The following is a 24,458-nucleotide window of genomic DNA, read 5'->3' as shown; positions in this document are numbered from 1 at the left end:
ATCGGGATCCATCTTGGAAACGAACCAGTTAATGTACAGTGCAGCTGTAACAGTCACTAATGAACTAGGCATTAAAATCAAAGAACCTAGTCACACAACAGAAAAAGCATCAAAGCCAAAGTGGAAAATCTGATTAGAACAAAAAGTCAAAAAATTAAGGGCAGATGCTAGTAACTTAAAGAACATGCATGAGCAACGGCTTAAAAACAACAAAATCGACTTCTGGTTTGAGACTTCTTGCTGACGGGAGCTGGTCATTTCGGCTCCAGAATATTGGACACGTTTAACTGTCAGATGAGCCATCTATCAGTCATCTGACAGTTTGATTACCTTTTTCTCGGGCTAGAAGATAAGGTGAGCTTTTTTTGCCGGGCATTGTGCCAGCCAAAGCCTCACAGATTGCTTCTGGGAGGGGGGGTGACCAGCCGACGGCAGAATTGTCTCCGTGCCAGGAATTCCAGCTGCATTAGCAGCTCAAAGCAAGACTCAAATCCTCAGAACAAAAGTTGATTTATTGATTTCAAGACGAGCGGACCCCATACATGTGGATTTTTAATTGTTTGTATCATTTCTTAGCTTCAGTTTTTTGTTTTTATAAGAATTCCTTCTGATATCTTGCTTTCTAAAGAGATATCCAAAATGGCGCCGAGCAGCTTCGTAACACTGCTTGAGCTTGTGAATTTCTACGGAGTTTAAAACCTCAAAGGGAAGGAGTGATTTAATACTAAATTAATCAGTAACAGCTGCACAAACTAGCACAGACTTATTAATTGGTTGAAGAAGATTAAGACCTGGAATGGCTTCTAAACAGAACCCCCCCCCCAACCCGGGCTGCAAAGGTTCGTCTGTCCCTGGCACGAAACTACAGTCTCCATTTTCTCCCCCCACAGGCGAGCTACTGACTAAAGAATTCTTTCAGAACGAGCTGGCCAAGGCATTTGAAAACTTTGCAGTTACGATGGAAATAAAACTTAAGGAAAACTTTAAGGAAGAGATATTGGTTGCGCATAAAGATCTGTCTGATAAATTTGAGACTCGGGTTCGAAAGATCAGGGATGATATGGTGGGGGTTGTTAATTTGTTAACAGAATATATCTCGGAAATTGAAGACAGATTAGAAGATTTTAATGATGCCAAAACTAATATGATCTCGAAAATAGACGTGGTGCAACAAAAAGTTGGAAATGCTGAAAAAGAAATTATTATGCTACAATATAGACAAATGGAGTTTGCTTTAAGAATAAGAGGTTTGCGTGAAAACAGTCAGGAGGATTTGAAACAGACTCTCTCAGAAGCCTTTGATAATCTGTTGGGAAGGCCAGGGGGAAATTATGATTGGCAAATTGATAAGGTTTATCGTCCTAACTTCTGGCTGGCGAAACAGAAGCAGCTCCCAAGGGACATTGTGGTTTACTTTACTACAAGGGACATGAGGAATATGATATTGCAAGAGTCCTATAAAACTAAACTTCAAATTGGGGGCCAGGAAGTGATTGTTCTGAAAGAGTTTCCACCTCAAATGTTAAGATCCAGGAAAGACTGGTTTTTTAGTTGAAGAGCTTAGAAATCGTCAGCTACAGTTCAGATGGGAGGTACCAGTTGGACTTTCATTCATCTTTGAGGGGCAAAGATACCGTCTTAAATCAGTAGGGGAAGCTCGGGACTTTTACCATAATATCTTGAAGGCTGGACATCCTGCCCCACCTGGATCCAGAGAAAGAGAACGAGAAGAACAATATAGACAGCAAACTACACAACTAGCAACAAGGATGGATCATCTCTCTTCCTCAGAAGTTAAAGGCGCCAAAGAACAAAGTCAAAACTGTGTGATTACCAGATGAATGGATCAACAATTAAAAATAACAAAAACAATCAACTAATTACCAATGATTTTTTTTCCTAGAGTGATGAAGATAAAGATATGTGCCAGATTTTTATCAGTTCATAACCCAGTTGGGATGGAGTTGTGATGGGTGATGTAATCAAGAAGGGGATGGGAGACTGAATGAAAATTTATTTCGACATGAGAAATATATTAATGAATGTAAAAATTGTTAGGAGAATACTTTGTTTTTGATATGAATAATGATACATTTATGGACTGAATGTACAGCTGTAGAGATTAATTTGACTTTGCACTTAATAACTTTAGTTAGATTGTCGGTGGTGCAATAATGGAAGAAGGAAGACTTGCCTATAATTCAAGAAAGGTCACTGAAAGTCACAAATTTAGCCGAGATGGCTAAAATACCTGCATATCTTAAGCACCAATTAAACGAGAGATATAAATGAGACTGGGCAAAATGGATTGATTATATACAAAATAAATATGGATAAACGAGATGGGGAAAAACGGACGGATTATACTCAAAATAAACACCAGACTAAGAAATTCCAGATAGCTTATGATTAACACCAGGACTGATATAAATTGTTTGAAGTTAGTTTAGCAAGGAGGAGCTAAGCTCAATGTAAAGAAGTTATCACATTTTTGTTTTGTTTTGTTTTGTTTTTGTTACTCTTTTTTTCCAATATATTTTAGACTGTTTTTGTTAAAGATTTACACCGTGTATGGGTTCTGGGAAGCCGGGGGAGGGAAGGCTCGGGGGGGGTTGGGGGGGAGGGTAGGAAGGAGGTTTTATGAGGGGTGTTAGACTTTAACGTAATATGATTGCACATGTATACTGTTCTCTCTTATTTTTTCTTTATAACTATGATATGTTAAGTATACTGTTATGGAAGTATAAATACTATCAACATAGATTGGAGTTTGCTCAGAAGCAGAAATACACCAATGAGAGGAAGAGTGGGAAATAGAGGGGAGATGGGAAGAGGGGGTGGGGAGAGGGTGAAGAGGGAAGATGAAGAGGATAAGGAGGAGTGGAAAGAAAAATGGGAAGAGAGGGATAGGAGAGAGGGTGAGGGGGGAGGATGAGGAGGATGAGGATAGGGAGGAGTGGAATGTAGGGAGAGGAGAGGGAGAGGGGAAGGGGAAGTAGAGAGGGAAGGGATGTTGGAGGGAAGATAGGAAGTAGGAGAGAGGTAGAAGAGGGAGTTGTATGGAGAGCAGAAGAGCTAATAAGATGACAAGAGGAACTGATGTCATCATTATTTGTTACTATATGATACTGGCTATGTATAGTATACATGTGATTGTATGTTGTGAAAATGGAAATTAAAAAATATCTTTTTTAAAAAAATCATAGATCGGCTAATCAGAAGATATAGATTGGATACAAGAAACATCAATGAAGCTGTAGATATTGTAAAACAGCAGATAACAGCAACAGCTAGAAAAATTGAAAGATATGAGGCACGAATCATCCAATATAAACAAAATCAGCAATTTCGATCAGACCAACGGCGTTTTTATCAAAGTCTTAATGTGAATGGTGACACCAAAAGTGAAAAACCAGAAAAGCAGGCCACAGTTGAATTCTGGAAAGAATTGTGGGAAAATGCAAAGGACTACAATAAGGAAGCAAAGTGGATACATGACTTTGAGAAAAGCATTGGCAACAAACAAATGCAAATATTAGAAATAACAACTGAGATGGTCAAAAATTGAGTAAAAAGGGTAAAGAATTGGACATCACCTGGAAAGGACCAATTACATGGTTTCTGGCTCAAATATCTGACCAGTTTACATGGAATATTGGCCAGGCAATTGAATGACATTTTATAAAAGGGCCAAATTGATGAATGGTTGACAACTGGAAAAACATACTTGATTCAGAAAGATGCAACTAAAGGAACAACACCTGAAAACTACAGACCAATAACATGCTTGCCAACAACCTTCAAATTACTCACAGGCATTATTGCAGATAACATGATGGATTATTTGGAAACAAACAACATCTTGCCAGTAGAGCAAAAAGGCAACAAAAGAAGGAGCAGGGGCACAAAAGATCAGCTCCTAATTGATAAAATGGTATTAGAAAATTGTAAGAACAGAAAAACGAACTTGAATATGGTCTGGATTGATTACAAAAAGGCATTTGACTCACTGCCACATAGTTGGATCATAAAATGCTTAGAAACAATTGGCATTAGCAAAAATATTACATCCTTTACTGAAAAGACGACGAAACAATGGAGAACTGAATTGGCAGTAGGGAATGAGATCTACGGAATGGTTAATATCAAGCGAGGAATTTTCCAGGGTGATTCACTTTCACCTCTTCTCTTCATCATCGCAATGATCCCACTATCAGTCATCTTTTAAAAAATGAAATTAGGCTACCAAACAGCCAAAGAAGCTGAAAAAATTTCGCATTTACTATATATGGATGATTTGAAACTCTATGGAAAGTCAGAAATAGAAATCCAATCATTGACAAACACAGTCCGAGTATTCAGCACCGATATTTCAATGCAGTTTGGCATGGAAAAATGCACCACTGTATCCATAAAAAGGGGCAAAATCACTGCATGTGAGGGAATTGAAATGCCCAATGGCCAACTAATTAAATGCAACAAAATGAAGCCTACAAATACTTAGGCATTCTGCAGTTGGATAACATCAAGCATGGAGAAGTAAAAACTATTGTCAGGCGAGAGTACACCAACAGAGTTAGGAAAATTTTGAAATCTAAATTGAATGGTGGAAATACAATCAAGGCCATAAATACCTGGGCAATACCAGTTATAAGATACACAGCTGGTATAGTTAACTGGACACAAGCTGATTTGGACATTTTGGACCAAAAAACCAGGAAACTAATGACAATGCACTACAGTTTACATCCACGTGGTGATACTGATAGACTATACCTGCCCCGAAAATCAGGTGGCAGAGGATTATTACAAGTGAAGCAAACAGTTGAAGAAGAAAAACATGCACTGGCTGATTATTTAAAAGAAAATCAAGAACATCTATTAATTGAAGTAAAGAACAAAAAACTACTGAAGGCCCAACAGACGAAACAAGAATACAGAAAAGATGTGATAAAATCAAGAATGGAGAGTTGGCAGAACAAAGCACTGCATGGCCAATTTCTGGAAAAAATAAAAGATAAAGTGGACAGTGAACAAACTTGGTTATGGTTAACAACAGGTACATTAAAGAAAGAAACAGAGTCACTAATCCTGGCTGCGCAAGAACAAGCTATCCGCACAAATGCCATTAAGGCCAAAATCGAAAAATCCTCTGATGATGCCAAATGCAGACTTTGCAAAGAAGCTGATGAAACTGTTGATCACATACTCAGCTGCTGTAAAAAAATTGCACAGACTGATTATAAATTGCGGCACAATTCAGTAGCGCAAATGATCCATTGGAATTTGTGCAAAAATTTTAATATTAAAACAGCAACAAACTGGTGGGAACATCAGCCTGAAAAAGTCACCGAAAATCAGATGGTCAAGATCTTGTGGGACTTCCGTATACAAACGGACAAAATACTGGCGCATAATACACCAGACATCACACTGGTTGAGAAAAACAAGGTTACAATCATAGACATCGCAATACCAGGTGATAGCAGGGTCGCCGAGAAGGAACATGAAAAAATCGCAAAATACCAGGACTTAAAAATTGAAATTCAACGACTATGGCACAAACCAGCAGTGGTAATTCCAGTGATAATTGGCACACTGGGTGCTATTCCAAAAGCACTGGAATTACATTTAAAACAGTTAAAAATTGACAAAATCACCATCAGTCAAATGCAAAAAGCCGCACTGCTTGGATCTGCACGCATATTACGAAAATACGTTACGATGTCCTAGGCCCCTGGGTGGGGCCCGACTAGTAACCAATGCCAAATGCGGCGAAAAAACTGGCCGCTGTGATACTATTGTATAATAATAATAATAATAATAATAATACCATGCTTTATGCAAATGTGTAGGTTTGGGGTTGAAAATGCGGTAGCAGTGCAATGTTCATAATGTACACATTTTATTGTAGTCTAATTTCTTAATTAACTTTGAAAATAACTTTTATACACACAGACACACACACACTGAATCTAATTTCTGTTTGTTTGTTTGTTTGTTTATTCATTGATCAGGCTTATATTGCAGCTTCATTTGCAAACTGACTCAAAGTTTCAAATATATCAGTCCAGTAAACTAGGAAACAATTCCAACTACTGTACTCCAAGAAATAATTATACCTAAATAACTTTTATTTACTGCAGCGAATTATACAATTTATTAGTATATATACTTTTATTTCAAGTTCCTGTCTGTACTCTTTTTGTTACAGTTTCCACATCAATATTTTTCTATCAAACATAAGTAAACCGATACTCTAAAACCTTGCACTTCAGAATCCAATAGTGTGCCTTTTGTAATGTTCAGAATTTTAATGCATTTTAGTACTAATTCAGCACGGCCTATGTACTCCTCAGGGAAGGTCTTTAAAAATAGGATTAACTTCTAGAGAATGCATTAACAATGCCATAGAAATAGGCAAAGCTCTAACTTGCCTAATAGATTGTGCCATGATTCAAATCCTCCTAACATCCCCTCCCTTTTTTATTGACAGCTTTTCATTGAACGTCTAGAAGCATTCGTGTGTTTAAGAGTTAGATGATTTGCATAAACCTAGGCTGATCTCATATTCACTTTCTGAAATTAATTCAACACTGATTTACATGTTAACCCACAACGGATTGATTTTAGAAAGGTCAGAGCAGTCTCAGAAAATGAAAGAAAAACTCCATTTAAAACAACTCATTTCAGCTCTCAGAACAACATATAGCTTCTTTTTCATCATGGCACTTAGCCAGCTATAGAAGACTTGTTCCTCCCGCGGAATATATCAAACAACATTGTTTGATGTGAGCCACAGAAAGTTGAACTAATTAAATTTAGCTTCATTAATCAATTGCAGTTTGCAAATTGCTATATTTGGAAAGCCTACAAGATAATAGACTCTTTTGGACCATAAGTCTTAATAGCCAAACAATTCTTCAGGGGCAATATAAGCAGAGGTTCACAAAAATTCAATTTTGTGGTTTTTCTATTATTTAGATACATAGTTGCTAATACAGAAAATAGTTATTTCCTACAAGTACACAATATGCTCCAAGTGGATATTGATTCATTAAATATTCTTTTCAGATATAGAACAGTTAACAATGATGGGGAGGAGGTCACGAATAACAATATTGCTGCAAATGTGTAGTAATTTAATAAAATAAAACAATAGAACTAATCCATTCTATTTGTATGTATGCTTAAAAATAAATGTTTATTCAGGGAAACTGAGCAAATTGGAGGCGAAAAATAAATTGGATATGTTTGCCATCTTGAGTTATTTCTAAAAATAATAAAGGTGGGATACAAATAAATCAATGTTTTAAATACTTAATTTACAAATTAATCATATCCAAGGAGCTTACATGGATAGTTATTTGTGTTCTTCGCTAGTGAATATACATTGTTTTTTGTGTGTATATATTCATAGTTATTTTTACAAAACAATAACCTAGCATATTCTTGAGCATGGATTTTCACACATGTCTCATACCTATTTCCAACTACCATATAATGGAAATGTTTATTGTTCATAAAGTATCTGGAGGTATTTACCTGTTAGACTAGTCACTATTGAAAACAAAATGCTGAATTAAATTGCAGTACTTTTCCTTTGATCGCATGTCCATTTTAATACTTCATAAAGTATATTGATTATGCATAATCACTTTTTAATTATTTATTGCAAATAAGTATTAATGGAATATAATATTGGTGCTTATAAAAAAGTTTGGAATGATTGGCATGAAATTTAATTGAGAAGATATCAAATGAAGGCTGTCATTCTTTAAAAGTGATAAGTAAGGCTTGAATCTATAAAAAAAACTAGTATTTTGACTTTGTAAAACTGAAGAAAATACCATTCTTATCTATTTGTATCAGAAAGAAAAAAATAGTTAATTGCACTGTATGAGAGCATGTTATCATCCTGAGGTTGACCATCTATAGCAGTGATGGCCAACTTTTTTGTTGTTGGGTGCTGAAAATGTGAGAGAGCTCGCACAATAGTGTGCGCCCGTGCTGGCACCCATAATGCAAAGTGTGCCCCTCATGCACATGCATGCACAAACCCCTCCCCAAGCTCTCCCCACATACACACATGCGCCTCCAAGATGAGCTTCATATTTCTTCCAGGGGACTGGGGGAGGCTGTTTCCGCCCTCCCCAGGCTCCAGGAAAGCCTCTGGCGCCTGGGGAGGGCGAAAAATGGGTCCAACAGACCTACAGAAGTTCGGATCTGTTTCCGGCTTCCAGAGGTCCTCCAGATGGCCAGGGAAGCTGTTTTCGCCCTACCCAGGCTCTCTCACATTTTCGGCACCCAACAACAAAAAAGTTGGCCATCACTGCTATAGATGGTCAACCTCAGGTTGATAACATGCTCTCAGGCTTATACTTTTCAGATATTGTTCTATGTACAATCCTTGTTTTATTGATTGCATGTAATATTCTAATTTTCTGAGATTGTGGATTTGGGGTTTTTATGAGCTGCCATACTGAATATGTAATAGATATAAGGTTGTGTCCAAAAAGAAAAATGATAAGTAAACACAAACAGCTAACTTAGTGTGATACATTAGAATTTTACTAAGAAGATTGTAAAATAAAATCAATTCTCCCTGACACTACTCCAAATTAAGAGTTTACATGGCCATAAAAAGACATTAATGTAAAATAAAATCAAGAGATATGATGGCAGAAGAATACACTTATCAATGGTTTGCTTACGTACAGTTATTAGACAGATTCACAGAAAGGAACTTTGGTTTTGAACAGGGTAAGACTGAAATAGAACTGTGAATAAACGATGAAATGTTACTGCTAAAATAAATAAATTTCTATTGAAATTTGACTCAGAAGAACAAGCGAAAGAATGTATGGTAAAGTGGGCTAAAATTGGTAGCAGTATACAAATGGAACAGAGGGAGAATATATGAATGAATGATTGAAATTTACATTATAATTCTAAAGATAATTTCTATAGAAAGATGCATTGTTTGTATATGTCATCAGAGAAACTATCTAGAATGTATAAAGTTATAAATTTATATTAGAAATGTTATACAAGAGAGGAAATTTGTTATGCTTGGTAGAGATGCAGAAAAGCTAGAAAATATTGGACTCAATTATATATACTACAACTAGACACAATAACAGTTTTTCTCAAATGCCATCACTCTGCTAAACAAATAATTCCCTCAACACTGTCAAACTATTTACTAAGTCTGCATTACTATTACTATAAATCTTCTCATTGTTCCTATCACCCATCTCCTCTCACTTATGACTGTATGACTATAACTTTGTTGCTTGTATCCTTACGATTTATATTGATTGTTTCCTAGTATGATTTGATTGCTTATTTGTACCCTATGACTATCATTAAGTATTGTACCTTATGATTCGTGATGATATCTTTTCTTTTATGTTCACTGAGAGCTTATACACCAAAGACTTGTGTGTCCAATCACACTTGGCCAATAAAGAATTTGTTCTATTCTATTCTATAAAAGAAAAGATTTAAATATTAATATTTAATTGAAACCAGAAGGTTTTCTTTTAGCACTGATTTATAAACATTGGGAAAAAGTCACGGAACTTTATTTTTATACTTGACAATGTACCAATTACTAATGCAAATTCAGTCTTAGTAGTATGCAGCTTTCAGCTCTTCTGCTTATGCAATATCATCTTTTTGCTTTCTCATTGGTCAGAGCGCTACAAATTTGGCTCACAAGGAAACTTTCCTGGGTCTACAGATAGTGAAGTAAAAGGCAGCATATTTCTGGTCTCAACAATTGTCCAAGACCAAGGGTTATTGGAAACTATATATCCTATCCCTCAGGAAGGTATCCTGAAAAAAGGAAGAGCATTTGACTTCTTACAATATCAGAGAAAGAGCAGCTTCAAAGAAAATATTTCACTCTCCTTGCCTTCTAAAGACAATTGCCCTCAGAGTGCCAGGTTATTCTGTCCAAATATATTAATCAAAGAAGAGTCACCAATCCCACTTCAGTCCAGCACATCACTAGGGAAGATCAGTCTAATCCCACAAAAATATAACGAAGAAGTCTTGTCTTTTCTCTACATTCCTTCCTTGAATAATTGTCTTTGTGGTTTTTAAGTTCCTTTTCTATTTATTGCTGGGAGTAAATAAACAATAAATGAGATAATTATGTGGCACATATATAATACCGTAAATGGCAGACTTTTAAAAAGAAGTGAAAGCAGCTTTTAATTTTGCCTTTAAAAGATCAAGTGGAACGTATTCATCATTGTCTTTTTTATGTTTATAAATTACGGTTAGAGGGGACTAACATGGCCAACATCAAAAGTATGATTTATTACCTGCTCCTGTTAGTCTAACTCACTATGCAACCATTTCATTCTACTGCTTGTATTGCTCAGGTCACTGCTTTAAAACTACAGTATTTATGATTCAGAAACTAAATAAAATCAGAATTGATTCTTCATGAAAACATTGTAATAAAATGTTTCAGTAAAATTAGATTTTTATCTAATTTTATAAGTTTGTAATTCATTTATACTGGATATTATTGGCAAAAAATGATATAGAATAACTCAATCCTACCTCTTTTGTTTTGGTTCTATCTCTATAGTCCCCAGCTGCATTATCTAATCCCAATGAAGAAAATTAAGTCAATGTAAAACTATACTGTTTTTTTACAGAGAGGTCACGAATAGTCTGTCTTCCCTTGGTAGCCACCAGTATTCCTATTACACTTCATTTATATAGTTGAAGGACTCAGGAGAACCAGCTGGGCTCCCTGTCTGTGCTCATCAAGTGTTAATTTCTGAAAGAGGTATTGCTGTCATGAACAAGTGCTGAAGGTACTCTGGTGGTCCTGCCAAACAACAAGAGCTCTTAATTAGTGCCAATGTTCAATCAGGCTGCTTAACCTGCCACAGAGCTGAGAAGGTCATGTTCCTTCCTTCAGCACTGCCAACAGAAAATACCCAAGAATAGCCCCCAAGTGTTTCTTTTACTTTAAAAATAAGTTGCTAAAGTAACACGACACTTTTTTTTTAGGATGATGCACAAAGAATAATACATGTTTTGGAAAACAAATTCCTACTGTAAATTTTTAGAGGAATGCTTTTTATACTTCTTTATCATTGTAAGTGCATTTTTTTCTCAGCTACTTCTGATTTAATTTTGAATATTTAAGTGAACAAATATATGTTAGTTGCTGAGCATTATTTTGCTCCTGTTTGTAGACAATTATAGAATTAAAACAGTAAATATTTTTTCTGAGAAATTATTTGTATGTTTACAAATTAATGTATTTTATCATATCATATTAAGCGGGGGGTTAGGTTGTAAAAGTTAATAACCTCATAGGAATAAGCTTTTCCCATAATGAATTTTGAACTGTGGCACACTAGTATTATTTACTTTGAGGGCAAAAATTCTCTTTCCACTTTCCTAAAATTACCGTTTATCTATAGGTATTTGTACAGGAAAACTAAATTTTATGGTAAAAACTTTCTTTCAACAGAGATTTAATAAATTTAATTTTAAGGAGTTTGAGGTTTAACCAGCAACTAAGGGGAAAATGTTAATGTGTGTGAGAGGGAGTATTTTTTCTTTTTTATAAAATGAAAGGACTGAACCAAGAGCATTTATGTTCTTTTTAAATTCATAGAGAAGAAATATTTTGGGTACATATTATTTGTGGCTTATTTTCCTGAGAGAGGGAGGGAGGGAGGGAGGGAGAGAGAGAGAGAGGGAGAGAGGGAGAGGGAAAGAGAGAGACTAGAAATATCCAATACAGTATATACAATTTAAGTATTTTAATTAAAATATCATTACTACGAGATGAAAATCAGATATTTAATTAATAAATACATTCAGTCAAAGTTTATATATATGATTCCTGTAAGGGATTACTGTTTTGATACCTTCACAGACATAATACCATGTTAAACCTAGAATAGATGATTGTTTAATTCAATTGTTTAATTGCTCAATTCAGTTAAAAACTAGTTTTGGAAATAATAGTCGATGGTAGATAATCTCAATAAACATATCAGGATAGCCAAGAGTCTGTTTAACATCAGAACATTTTGCAATTGCTTAGAAAAATTATTCCAATTAATATTTGCACTGGCGTAAGAAAACATTGCAATACTACTTCTATAGCTCAGTTATTCAGTCCTTTTATAGTTATGTAAAAAACAGAGGCATGCTGAACACACATTCAAAATCATTTTGAGCATGTGCTATATGCTTTACCTGTCTTTTATCTAGTCTGTTATCATAAAACATCACTCTTTAGACCTGTTACATATAAAACATCACTCTTTAGACCTGTTAGTTATAAAACATCACCTTTTTCTAAATTTTCTAAAACTCAGAGATTATTTTGTGTACCATTCTAGTTTATTATTGAGAGCCAGTTGGGTGTAATGGTTAAGACAACAAAAAGACGGTGAGTTCTAGTCTGCTGTAAGGTCCTGCCTCAGCTATCTTCTCAGGAAAGCATGATTCTTGAAACAATGGGCATTTCAAAATGACCTTTTACTGAGAGAAAGTGATTGCAGAGAAGTCAGGTGGAGTCTGAAATTCGTGCGCGAAATGTTAGGCTAATTTTTTCGTTCAACCTCCACCCCAATACCCCATGTCCAGTGATGGCTAAAGGGATGCCGCAAAGGAATTTTTAGAACTCCAAGGTGGGGTAATGATAATAGGTCTTCCGCAGGCACCGCCACCTTGGTAAGAGGCTGGAACCGGCTGAGAGGGAGATTCTGTCCAGATGGTCCATTCCCCTTCCCTAATTCCCAAGCAGTTACAGCCAAAGCAGAAGCATGCAAAGCATTCAACCCACAAAGCCTCCCCTCCTTCCCCTTCAGAATGGCAGTATTCTGACAGGGACCTAACATCTGCCTTAGGAACAAAGTCAGCTGAGTGACCTTAGATCAGTTACTTTCTTTCAGCCTTAGGAACGAGGTAATGGCAAACAATCTTGCCAATCTTGCCAAGAAAACTGCAGGCCTGATATTATAAGACAAAACTGAACAGAAGGAAAAAGATAGTTTATTGTATGCATCTCTTGCGTTAAATTGTATACATTTTTGTGTGAAAATGGGGTTTTCAGTTTTTCATAATTTAAGTCTCCCTGGTATATCTAGCAACAGTTTTTTTCTATTAAATAAATTTTATTTTCTCTCCAGTTTAAAGATTAAAGTATATTATGAAAGCTTAGTATTACTCAGATACTATCAATATTACTTAAAAGAATATTTTCATAAGCATATTTGCTTAAATTAATATTGATTCATTTTGTGGTCTGAATTCACGTTAGAATTCATTGATTCATTTTGTGGCCTGAATTCACATTAGCTTCTACCTATCTGTCAAAGGAAAGCTGGAGGGCTATTCCTAAATAGAGAGCAGAAGCCCAAAATTAAGCAGTATTCTCTAGTATTCTCAGAAGGTGTAGATTTATTCACTGCAATTAAACCATAATTATTTTTCAAGGGACTGTCTCTTTTCACCTGCTTTATGGCAGCCTGCTGGTTTTCTGAAATTGCTGCTGTTCAAGTGTATAGCAATGAGATTTCTTTAAGTAGAAATTGTTTGTTTGAAATTGCCAGTTGTCACTCAAAGAAAGCAGTGATGCATATTAGAATGAATGGTTCAAAATTAAATGGAGGAAGTATGGTACATGTGTACTATATCGTAATGATATTTTGTCTGTCATATTTTCATTTGAATGTTTTATGTGATACTTTTGACCTAAAGTTCAAGCACTATAAAAACCTCTGTTTCTTTTTTAAAAAATCCATACAGCATACAAACAATAATTCACTTTTTAACATTGTATTTTGTAGATTGATGTACAAGATGCCACAGAAAATGGGTCTTATAGCAATTTCAGTTCAACAAATTCAGGGAAAGGGTAAGTTGATACAACTGCAATTCAAGGGGGAAAATGGTATTATGCAATACTATTCATAAAGGTATTATGTAATAGTAACCACGCTCATACTAATTATGGCCATGCAATTGGGTAATTATTCTGTCTATATGGAAATCTATCCTCACTTTTTGTAATAATAACAAAACAATCATTATCTGTAATATTGTAACATCAGCTGTAATATTGAGTAATTAAGATATGCCCACATTGTCAGTAGGAATTGAATTTCTACTCATGGGAGATTACAGTTAAAATAATCAGATCTGATGAATAAAACCGTCATAAATTAATAGAGAAAATCTTTAAGCTTGTGGTTATAGTTTTTATACAACCTTTAATTAAGTTGTATTTTTTCATAATCATCCTTGTATGCAAAACTACTATGATAAAAACTACATACAGAATTAGTAACGTATCAAACATTTGACTTTTCTCTAGCTAACTCCTAAAATATCAGAACAAGTTACTAATCTTTAATTTTCATTAAATGGATGTTTTCAAGCCATGACTTGGAATCCTATATTGTAAATGAAATCCTTAGGATGATATATACAACCCTCTGTTTTGAATTAATACTGTTCATGATATCAACAAACTTTTTTCTGGACATACAGAGATCTCCTTTTAATCCATGTGTGAAGAATATAGTTCAGCATTTTATTTTTTGCCTTAAATGTAAACAAAGTCACCAGTATAAACTTTCCATAGATCAAAATAGTAAACCTTTGAATACTTTTATAAATCTTAGACAGATTTCTTTGTAATCTTTGCAGTTACTTTTTAAACTTTTGGTTTTGGTTTTTGCTTCCTTACTTCACCAGATTTTCTTAATCTTCTGATTAAATATTTTCCATTTGGTAAACGTTACTTGTGTGTATACAATATTTAATCTATGGTTCCTTTTTTTTTAAGGACGAGGTGGAAATACCTGGTTGAGTCCTGTGGGAGCTGCTCTATCAACATTGCATGTTATCATTCCTTTGAGTTCAAAATTGGGCCAAAGGATTCCATTTATTCAACATTTGGTGTCTCTAGCAATTGTGGAAGCTGTTAGATCCATACCTGGATATCAGGTATTGTATTTTTTGTTTCTTTTTCATTATAGTTCTTTGAAATGAAGTATATGATATTTCCTAAGCCTCAATTTATAGCAAGAATTCTGGATGGGACTGAGGAATCATCTTGCCCAATTATCTGGAAAGAGTTTCACCTGGTTCGCTCTAAGGAAATGGACAGAGTCTGTGGACTGTGATCTCTGGTACCTGTGTTTTTGGTCTATGTCCCTATATACCCCTTTACCACTATTTAATTATTAACATATATATAATAACCTCTTGAGGTTATTACCTAGTGCCTAGAAAGTGTGATGGTCCAGATATGAACAAACAGGTTGCAGCTCAGCCTTGGTAAGGTTCAATAGCTCTGAGATCTTTGGTTCCCTGGATCCAGTGCTTTTTTCCTTTTAAATTTTGTTCATTACCTTAACATACCCGCAAAGTTGTTGCATAATCTAAGAGCTCTCCTGGATTTAGAGTTCTTGTCTGAAGAATAGGTAACAGCCAAAGCCAAGTCGTCCTTTGCATAGATTCATTTTGTGTGCCAGTTGCACCCGCTCATGGGCCAGAAGGCTTGTTCTCTGTCACTCTGTCTAAGTCACTTCCCACTTGGATTGTGCTACATGGGCTTCCCTTCAATTGGTACAAAATGTAGTGCCATGTTCAGTGGGCGTGTCAGTGTTCACTCATCTAAGACCACTGCTAATGCCTTTCGTGGCACGACAAAACCGCGCTCGTCAAAATCGCGGTGATAAAATCGTGGCGCTAAAGCCGTGACGTCATCACCACGCGTCATCACCGCCGCGACAACAGCGCGGCAACAGAAGGGCGCTTTAAAACGGCGCCGCGGCAGAAAGCCGACTTCAATTAAGGTAAGCGTTAGGATTAGGTTTAGGGGTTTGTTTTAGGGTTAGGTTTAGGGTTAGGTTTAGGATTAGGGTTAGGTTTAGCGTTAGGTTTAGCGTTAGGTTTAGGGTTAGGGTTAGGGTTAGGTTTAGGGTACTGAGTGCTTGGGAATGCGCGAATTTGCCCTCCGCAATTATGTCATCGCGGTAGGGCCGCGTTTTTCCTTAGCGCTTAGAACGGTGCGAATTAGTCTTCGCGCTTATGTCTCCGCGGATAAGGGCTTCGCGGAGTTGTGGTGGAACCAATGCCTTTAGCTTCCAGTAAGTTTCTGGATGTAATTTAATTTTATTAAATATGCATTGTAACAAATTTGCTATCTAGAATTACTATAATCAAAATGGCTATGTGGTTTGATTGAACCTTTGAGCACACTTTATTTTGGTCATAAAACTGATGGAAACTGACAAGAAGAAAAACTAAATATGAGAAATGCTTGAGAAGTTTATTGAAGAAACTTCAGTGCCCACTTTGTTCCATTTTAAAATGATTTTTTTTTAACATAACTTGTTTAATGTTGACAATGTTTATGCTGAGTTCTAAAGAAAGAGGCTAGTCATATTTCTCCAGGAGAAAATCAGATATTAGTGCTTCTTATACTTCAATCTTCTTTAATACTCCCCTATTTCTTTTGAATGTAAGCAATTCTCATTATTGGCAAACTGTATTTTATGGTGGCGCAGCGGTTAGAGTGCAGTACTGCAGGCTACTTCTGCGCATCACCGGCTGCCAGCAGTTTGGCAGTTTGAATCTCACCAGGCTCAAGGTGACTCAGCCTTCCATCCTTCCAAGGTGGACCTAGATTGTTGGGAGCAATATGCTGCCTCTGTAAACTGCTTAGAGAGGGCTGTAAAGCACTGTGAAGCGGTATATAAGTCTAAATGCTATTGCTATTATTGGATTAGTTGATGCAAACTTACATTACCTCTTTTATATGTATATAGTCCAATTAGGTTAAGCAGAATGGGCATGCTGCAGATCCTGTCAGCCAAAGAATGTTGGCTGGTGGAAAGCAGAAGACGAGCTATTTCTGCAGTGGCTCCATTCTATGGAATATCCTCCCTTCAGACATCAGATTTAGTTTCAAGTAAAATATAGTGTTCTGTGATTTAGAAGGTTAATGTAAAAGTCTGTTGAAGAGAGAGAAAGAATTAATACCTTTCAGCAGTTTCCTGACTCTTTTGAGTGGGTGGATGACTTGGAATTTTAAGAACACACTGCTGTTTCTCAAGCAAAATGATTAAATCCATTATGACTAGGGTTGCATGGATTAGGGTTACAAAATGAGTTGCTGGGAGGTATCTGTTCCCCTTTATTCTCCTTTCTGAACAAGGTTCCCTACCATCATTTATTCTTCTTTTTTTCTGGGCAGGGTACATTTGAACAAAGTATGGGCTTCAAATGTCCTTCCTTTCTCCCTTTCTATTTTCTGAGGAAATTGGAGAGATCCATTTGGAATCCAGAGACATTCTTGGAATTAAAAATGTTTACAGCAAGCTATCTTTTCCTGCCTGTCTGCTTTTCTATCTTTCTGCAAAAAAATGTAAAAAGGTCATTTGGGGGAGAAAATAATCTTTGAAAGTATATTGAGTGCTATTTGAGGACATTTCTTTACAGGAGTATCTCAAATTTCTGTCTTGCTATACTACATATTTCTAAATTTGCAATAGCTATAGTTAAATGTGATACACAGAGAAATATATTTATGTAGTCTCTTACTTTTAGACTATTATATACCCTTGCTTGTTTTGCAACCACAATCCCTTCCAGCAACTTGGTCATTGAGTGAACATGTGACAGAGACTGTGAAGATTGCTAAATGCTGTTGGTTCATTCCTGTATATTGTCTTGTATCTGACCCATTTTTGTCCCTTTCTTTTACCCTTGAAGGGTAGAGAGATTGCTTAAACAAATTATCTTTTCCTTAGCTGTTCTTCTCCACAACCTAATGTTTGTCTAAACCACAAGTTAGTGTTTTTGACCTTGATTAGAATCCTCCACCTGGCTGTGATGCTGCCTGAAACTGACTAAAACTTTTTCAATTTCACACTAAAGGTTTTTGTTTTTGTTGCCAGGCACTTTAAAATTTGTTCATAAATAGTGCATTGGTGAGAAAATGATTTTTTTTATTACCATAATATTTGTGAATAGTCACTTATCAGGGTAGTCACTAAATGAAGAGTGGGTATGTTTTACCTATAGAATTTTGACTCCATAAAATAGCAAAATAAAAAATGCATCAAATTGTAGTCAAGCATATTTGGAAGCATATCAGGTAAAATGCCTGGGTGTTTTGATTGCCCTTGTTTTCTTCAAAAACTTTTACGAAGCAATTAATTTGCATATGATTTCCTCCTTTTTAAGAGGTGTAAGCTGTGAATAATGGATAAGCCATCTTGTAACTTCAAAGATATTTACCAATATGCACATTTCATTTTGTAGGAAATAGATCTTCGGTTGAAATGGCCAAATGATATATACTACAGTGACCTTATGAAACTTGGTGGTGTTTTAGTAAATTCCACATTAACAGGAGATACGTTCCATATACTTATTGGTAAGAATATCAGAAATTTCCATTATGGTGGTTTATAATATAACCTATTTTTGACATATAGTAGAAAATTGAACAACATGATTATAATCCCCTATAACTATAATGAATATGCGTCCGCAATATTTCTATCCCAACACATAATTTGCAAGAGAATTTATTTATCTGATTGTTTTGTGCCAAAGTCCTGTGGGATAAAGCCAATAAAATGTTTCTCAACCTCAGAAAAGCTCTAACTAAACACCATGTATCAGATTTTTGCTATTCTAGTTCACCAGTTTTTTTCAGCAAGTCTTGTATTATGACCAGTTCCTTGTTTTAAGGTGGGAATATATTGTTAACAATTTAGCACTGTAGTCTTCTTTTTGTGAGTAATTAATTAAGTAAAATAATTTATATGGTTATGTTGTTTTGTCTTTAAAAAAAGAAATGGGTTTCAAATTATCTGATCTTATGTCATCTTACATCATTAGAAAGAGTAAATATCTTAAAAACTCTGTAAAAGGATTTTTATATCTGTCTAAATGATTTGAAATGAAATGTATTACCATAATAAAAGAAATAATTTTACAGATATACATGACATTTTATATACTTTTTTTCCAATGACTTATTCCTCCTCAGGATTTGGTATTAATGTTAATAATAGCAACCCAACTGTATGTATCAATGATCTCATTGTGGAGTACAATAAGAAAATGAATACAACTTTAGAGCCCTTAAATGCTGACTCCCTGATTGCAAGAAGTGTAACTGTACTGGAAAATCTGATCAACATCTTTCAGGAGAAGGGACCAAATGGAATTCTTCCCATCTACTATAAATACTGGGTGCATAGGTGATTAAATTTATTATTCTCAATTAACTATAAGTCTTCTTAAAGCAATAGTGACTGACCAGGTTTACGTTTTATTATTTATCATAGTTTGCTTAGTAGGTTATGTATAGACATATTTAATTAAAAATTGTGTTTAGCACATATAATTCAAAATATATTAGAATGTCAAAATTTGATTCATAAAGTCCTAATTTTTGGCTACTACATCAAAAACCTAAAAAACAGACTAGAAATTAATAAATTAGCATTGAAAAACTCTAGAAAAATATATCTATTCTCTACTCTACTCTGGAGTAGGAAATTCTCATGCTATTATTCATTCTGATTATTATTTTCTTCTGTTCAATCTTGTTTTATTCTTGGAGATGGTCTGGTCAAGTCCCTGCAGTTTTCTTGGCAAACTTTTTCAGAAGTTGTTTGCCACTGCCCCTTCCTTAGGGCTGAGAAAAAGTAACGTTGTAAAGTTTGATACTTTAACCATCATCCCAACTGCTCTCCATTATTATGATAAGCAATTAATGAATTCCATATGAATCTTACATAGAATCCATATGTATTTGTTAATAATTATTTTCCCAAAGTATATATTTAATACATAATACCGGTAAGTTCCTTGGAACAGTGACTTATCATGCTTATATGGATATTTGTTGATCAATGAATGAAATATATTGTTATATGTAGATGTTTACACAAAGTGAAGGTACTAATGATACTTTGCAGAGAGGGATTCATTATTAATGGAATAGTCAGATGGAAATTTCATATATGTTGTATTAATCAAATAATTTTGTTTTCCGTTTCAGTGGTAAACAAGTCCGACTCGGAAATGATGAGGGACCATTGGTATGGATCGTTGGGATAGATGATTCTGGGTTTCTTCAGGTTTATGAGGAAGGCAAAGATGTTATCACTGTGCACCCAGATGGCAATTCTTTTGATATGCTAAAAAATCTTATAATTCCCAAACAATAGTTTTTCAGTATGGTAAAACATTCATTTAGCAGACTGTTTTGTATTCAGCACTTATTATGAGTGCTGAGCTAGAGGCAGTATCAACATTTTTCTTCTTTTTGAAGCAGGAAAATAACAATAGTACTGTATGTATCAAGCAAAAGAAATAACTATTTGTTTGTAAGGTTCTCTTCTTAGTAAGCTGAGATGGTATTTGGAAGCTTTTCCTGTTTCTCTTCTTTTCTTTCAGAATTGTGTACAAATGTGAAAAAAACATTGCAATAAGTATTAAAATCAATAATAACTCATTTTTGACATGGATCATTTGGAATTTTACAAAAGAAACTGTTATGTGATGATGTATATTCTCCAAACTTCTGCTTATAGTAACTGTTAAGACTAATCATCATGCAATTTTGTATTCTTTGTATTTTTGACAAGGAAAAGTTTTTCAGCAAATATTAAAATAATGCATCAACTGATTTTAATTAAGGAGTAGATGGCTATATTACTTTTCGAACTTAAATAAATGATCAAAAGTGAATATAGCTTTCCAAAAGGGATTTGCCTAGGTTATATTGGAGCCTAAGCTTTCCACAGTTTTTTGTACATTCAAGTTTTAAAGCTAAACATTAGAGATAGAATTCCACTAATTTAACAGAACTTTACAGGTCCTTTTTGTTTTTCAATATTTTCTGGCTTCTTTTCTTTAGGTCAGCTTAGAGTAAAAACTAGTCTGGGCAAATAGGATTAATTTATTAATATTTTTAAGACTCTCTTTAGTCACAGTGGTTAACAGAACCAATATTGCAACAGAATTTGCTGTAGCTTACTTTCAGGGACGTGCAGGCAGGGGAGGCGGGGCCTCACCAGTGTCATGAGGAAAAGAAAAGAAAAATTAAAAGGAAAAAGGCTAAGGTAGTTGCTGTCAGACTCCAGAGTCACAATGGATGACTCTGAGTCTGCTTAGTGCTAACTGCAGGGGGAGGCGAGAGAACTACGGGCCTCCTTTGCATAAGGAATTTTTCGCTTTTTAACCCTTGCTCAGAGTTAAGCAAGGGTTAAAAGGCGAAAAATTCCTTATGCAAAGGAGGCACGTGGTTCTCTGCCTCCTGATCCGAGACGCGAGACACCTGGCCTGTCGGACACAGTGGTGGGGTCGGAGGAGGCGGGGGGCGAGGGCAGAGCGCGGCAGCGGAAGGGATGTTCTCGCCGCAGTCCCGCAGGCTAAACGCGAGACACCTGGCCTGTCGGACACAGCGGCGGGGACATTGCTTCTTGCCGCTGCCGCGCTCTTGCCTCACCAACTATAATCCTCACCACACCTCACTGCTTACTTTGTATCATTTCTCATTCATCCTTTATTCAGTAAGGTTCTGCTGATCTACTTGATGCTATTTTCATATCCAAATAAAGATGGTTCGGTGATATTTTCATCCTCAAAGATACTTTTCAAAAATCTCAATGCATAATGTACTTTTACGGATTGATTTTGATTTTGTAATTTACACAAACACCCAATCTAAATTTTTAAAACAATTTCAACTTACTAGGGAATTGAGTTAGCATGTCCTCCTTATTAACACTGTAGGCTTTAAAATACTCTCCTTTTGTTCAGAAAGTTCTGCCCCAAACATGCAGACTTAAGCAGAATTGTCTAAGATTCACTTTACAAAGAATCTAAAAAATATGTTTATTGGCTTCATTATGAGTCCAAGAAGGCCTAAAGCAAGCAAGCATGCTAATCTGTAATGAAAGTGGTGTCTTGCATTTTGGAGACTAGATAATTTGTCTATTTATTATTGGATATTTAATTGTCCATTCATTGAAGATGAAAATTTTAACCTTTGGTACTTAATGCTTTCCATACTGATATTGACAGTTCTTTAAACTTCATTTTGCTTAATGTGTTTCTATCTAACATTTTTTAAAAGAATAAAATAATTGCATTAATTTATGTGACTTTTTAAATCCCTGATTTAAATTATGTGAAGTAATTATTTGTATACCTGTCTGGTACTAACTTTTTAAAAAAAGAAGTCTATTTACCTACTCTATGGAGACAAATCCCAAGGAGGTCTCCAAATATCCTCATCCCCTGTGGTCAACTTGCTCCAGAGGTAGGGTCAGTATTTTTTATGCTGGGAAGGAATAGCTCATCCCCAGTTGCTGCCTGTCTTGTCCTCCAGAGCCTGCATCCCTGAAAGCTCCATCAGCATCCATGCAACCCAGTATGCCTTATATGAGAGTTTGCTCTTGCACAGGGTCTACAGAGATTCTCAATCATCCAGGTCATGGTTGTCCCAAAGGTGCTTTTCAAAAGGCAACTGGACTTTCTTGTGCTTTTTCCTTGAAAATATTTTGCTTCTGTCTAAGAAGCTTCTTCAATTCTGAGTGAACTGAAGTTGGATGAGAAACAAAACATTTTTTAAGGAAAATCAAGAAAGGGAGCATAACAAACCATTATGGCCCAGGACTTGCTTGAAAAGCCAAATCTACAAATGTCCTTCCTTTTCCCAGACTAATCCCACCACCCCAGAATTAATGATTTAATAATGAAATTGGTAATGGCAGTTAATCACAGTCTGTTAGAGGACTCATAGCCTCTGAGGACTAATAACAGAGGACTAATAGCCATATCTTCCATTTTCAAATCATTAAGCCATCTGTTCTGAAGAGAAAATTAGATCCATGTGTTCTCCTACCGTATTTGAGTCAGATACTAAATGAAACAAGAACATCATTGCCATGTGGGCCATAAATTTCCAAATCATGAAGATTAAAATTTCCCAACATCATTAATCGGAGAGAATCCAAATGACCTATGATGATATACAGTGGTTCGGGAGAGGGAATGCTGGGCAATAAAGAAAGCAAAATACCAGAGGATCTGTGTCTTGTCCCTGCCACCCCAGTTTCAGGTATAGAGACTTCTCTCCAACTATTTGTGAAGCAGGATGTCCAGTAATAACCAGCATCTGACATGAGGTTTATTATCACTCTCCCACTCCTGGCCTTTAAGTCATTGCTGTTGTAGGATCCCAAATACTGTTGGGCAGATTTTCATTATGAGTCACTCAACCATCTCTGGCCACTTGGTCTCAGTGATATATGTCATGACTATCCATTACTCACAATCAAGTCATAAAAGCATGGTTTTATTACAGATAGACCTACGCTTTATCATCAAGTTCAGGGTTCAGTTCCCATATTCGCTTCATGCATGATTTACCTTAATCCACAATTCAATATTGCTCGTCCTCCCTCTTTTCAAAACAGTGCTCTCCTTAAGGCTTCTCCAAATTCCCATTAGATTCACAGTTGCATTTATTTACCTGAGACTTTTCAGTCTATTCCATTTTGTCCTACAGGTAGTCCTTGACTTTTGACCACAATTGGAACTGAATTTTCAGTTGTGAGTCATTGCAGCCGTAAAGTCTCCTCATGGCAAATGGGCAGGAAACAAATGTAATGTTGAATTTAAAAAATAATAATAAATTGAGGCGCCCATGTGAGCACTTCACTCAACAAGTGCAATCCTGGAAGTCCCTGGCTGTTGTGGTCATTAAGTGATCATAGAAGAGGGTTGCATGAGAATTCTTGACTTGCAACAATTCATTTAGCAACTGTTTGACGTTACAACAGCACTGAAAAGAATGACATGACCAGTCCTTGCACTTCCAACTGTTGTAGCATTCCCCATGGTCATATGATCAAAATTTGGGTGCTTGGCAACTGGCATATATTTATAATGGTTGCAGCATCCTGAGTTCATGTGATCATCATTTGCGACCTTGGAGGGAAGTCAGATTTACTTAATAATCATGTAATTCAATTAAAAGCTGCAGTGATTCACTTAACAACCATGGCAAAAAGGTCATAAAATTAACTTAACAAGTTGGAACCTTAATTTATTTGCAGTTAACTATTCCTGTTGAAATTCTCTACAGTTTTCTTTTTAGAGGTTTGTTCCAAACTGAATGTTTGCTGTACTGCTTCCTTTAGATGCACAACACATTTTCATTTCCTTTAACCATATCAGTGAGGGAAAAGTATATCAATCTTATATGGCCCAATTTTTAAATAGTATACATCGTCCAGTTTTTTTCCACTTTCATGCAGCGCAGTTATTTCCAGGACAATGACATGAATGGTGTCAGTGCTTTCTGAACTTTATATGAATTAAATATGCCTATACACGATCATAGTTATAGTTTCGTTCTC

The 24,458-nt window shown here is 35.6% G+C and overlaps 1 protein-coding gene across 1 annotated transcript in view; it reads left to right on the top strand.

Moving 5' to 3' along the window:
• The window catches only part of HLCS (holocarboxylase synthetase), an 85,578-nt gene extending 64,856 nt beyond the window's left edge, over nucleotides 1-20,722 (top strand). Inside the window, exons 7-11 of the mRNA XM_014056236.2 lie at nucleotides 13,842-13,909; nucleotides 14,843-15,003; nucleotides 18,331-18,445; nucleotides 19,067-19,280; nucleotides 20,087-20,722. Coding sequence (XP_013911711.2) covers nucleotides 13,842-13,909; nucleotides 14,843-15,003; nucleotides 18,331-18,445; nucleotides 19,067-19,280; nucleotides 20,087-20,255 — 727 coding nt within the window. The 3' untranslated portion in view covers nucleotides 20,256-20,722. The remainder of the gene's footprint in view (nucleotides 1-13,841; nucleotides 13,910-14,842; nucleotides 15,004-18,330; nucleotides 18,446-19,066; nucleotides 19,281-20,086) is intronic.
• Nucleotides 20,723-24,458: the final 3,736 nt, after the last annotated feature.

Source organism: Thamnophis sirtalis, unplaced genomic scaffold, assembly GCF_051295495.1.
Source record: "Thamnophis sirtalis isolate CommonGarterSnake01/CBP01778 unplaced genomic scaffold, rThaSir2_p1.2 scaffold_8, whole genome shotgun sequence".
In the NCBI taxonomy this organism is placed as follows: domain Eukaryota; kingdom Metazoa; phylum Chordata; class Lepidosauria; order Squamata; family Natricidae; genus Thamnophis; species Thamnophis sirtalis.
The sequence above is the reverse complement of the archived record's forward strand: the minus strand, read 5'-3'. Positions and strand labels throughout refer to the sequence as shown.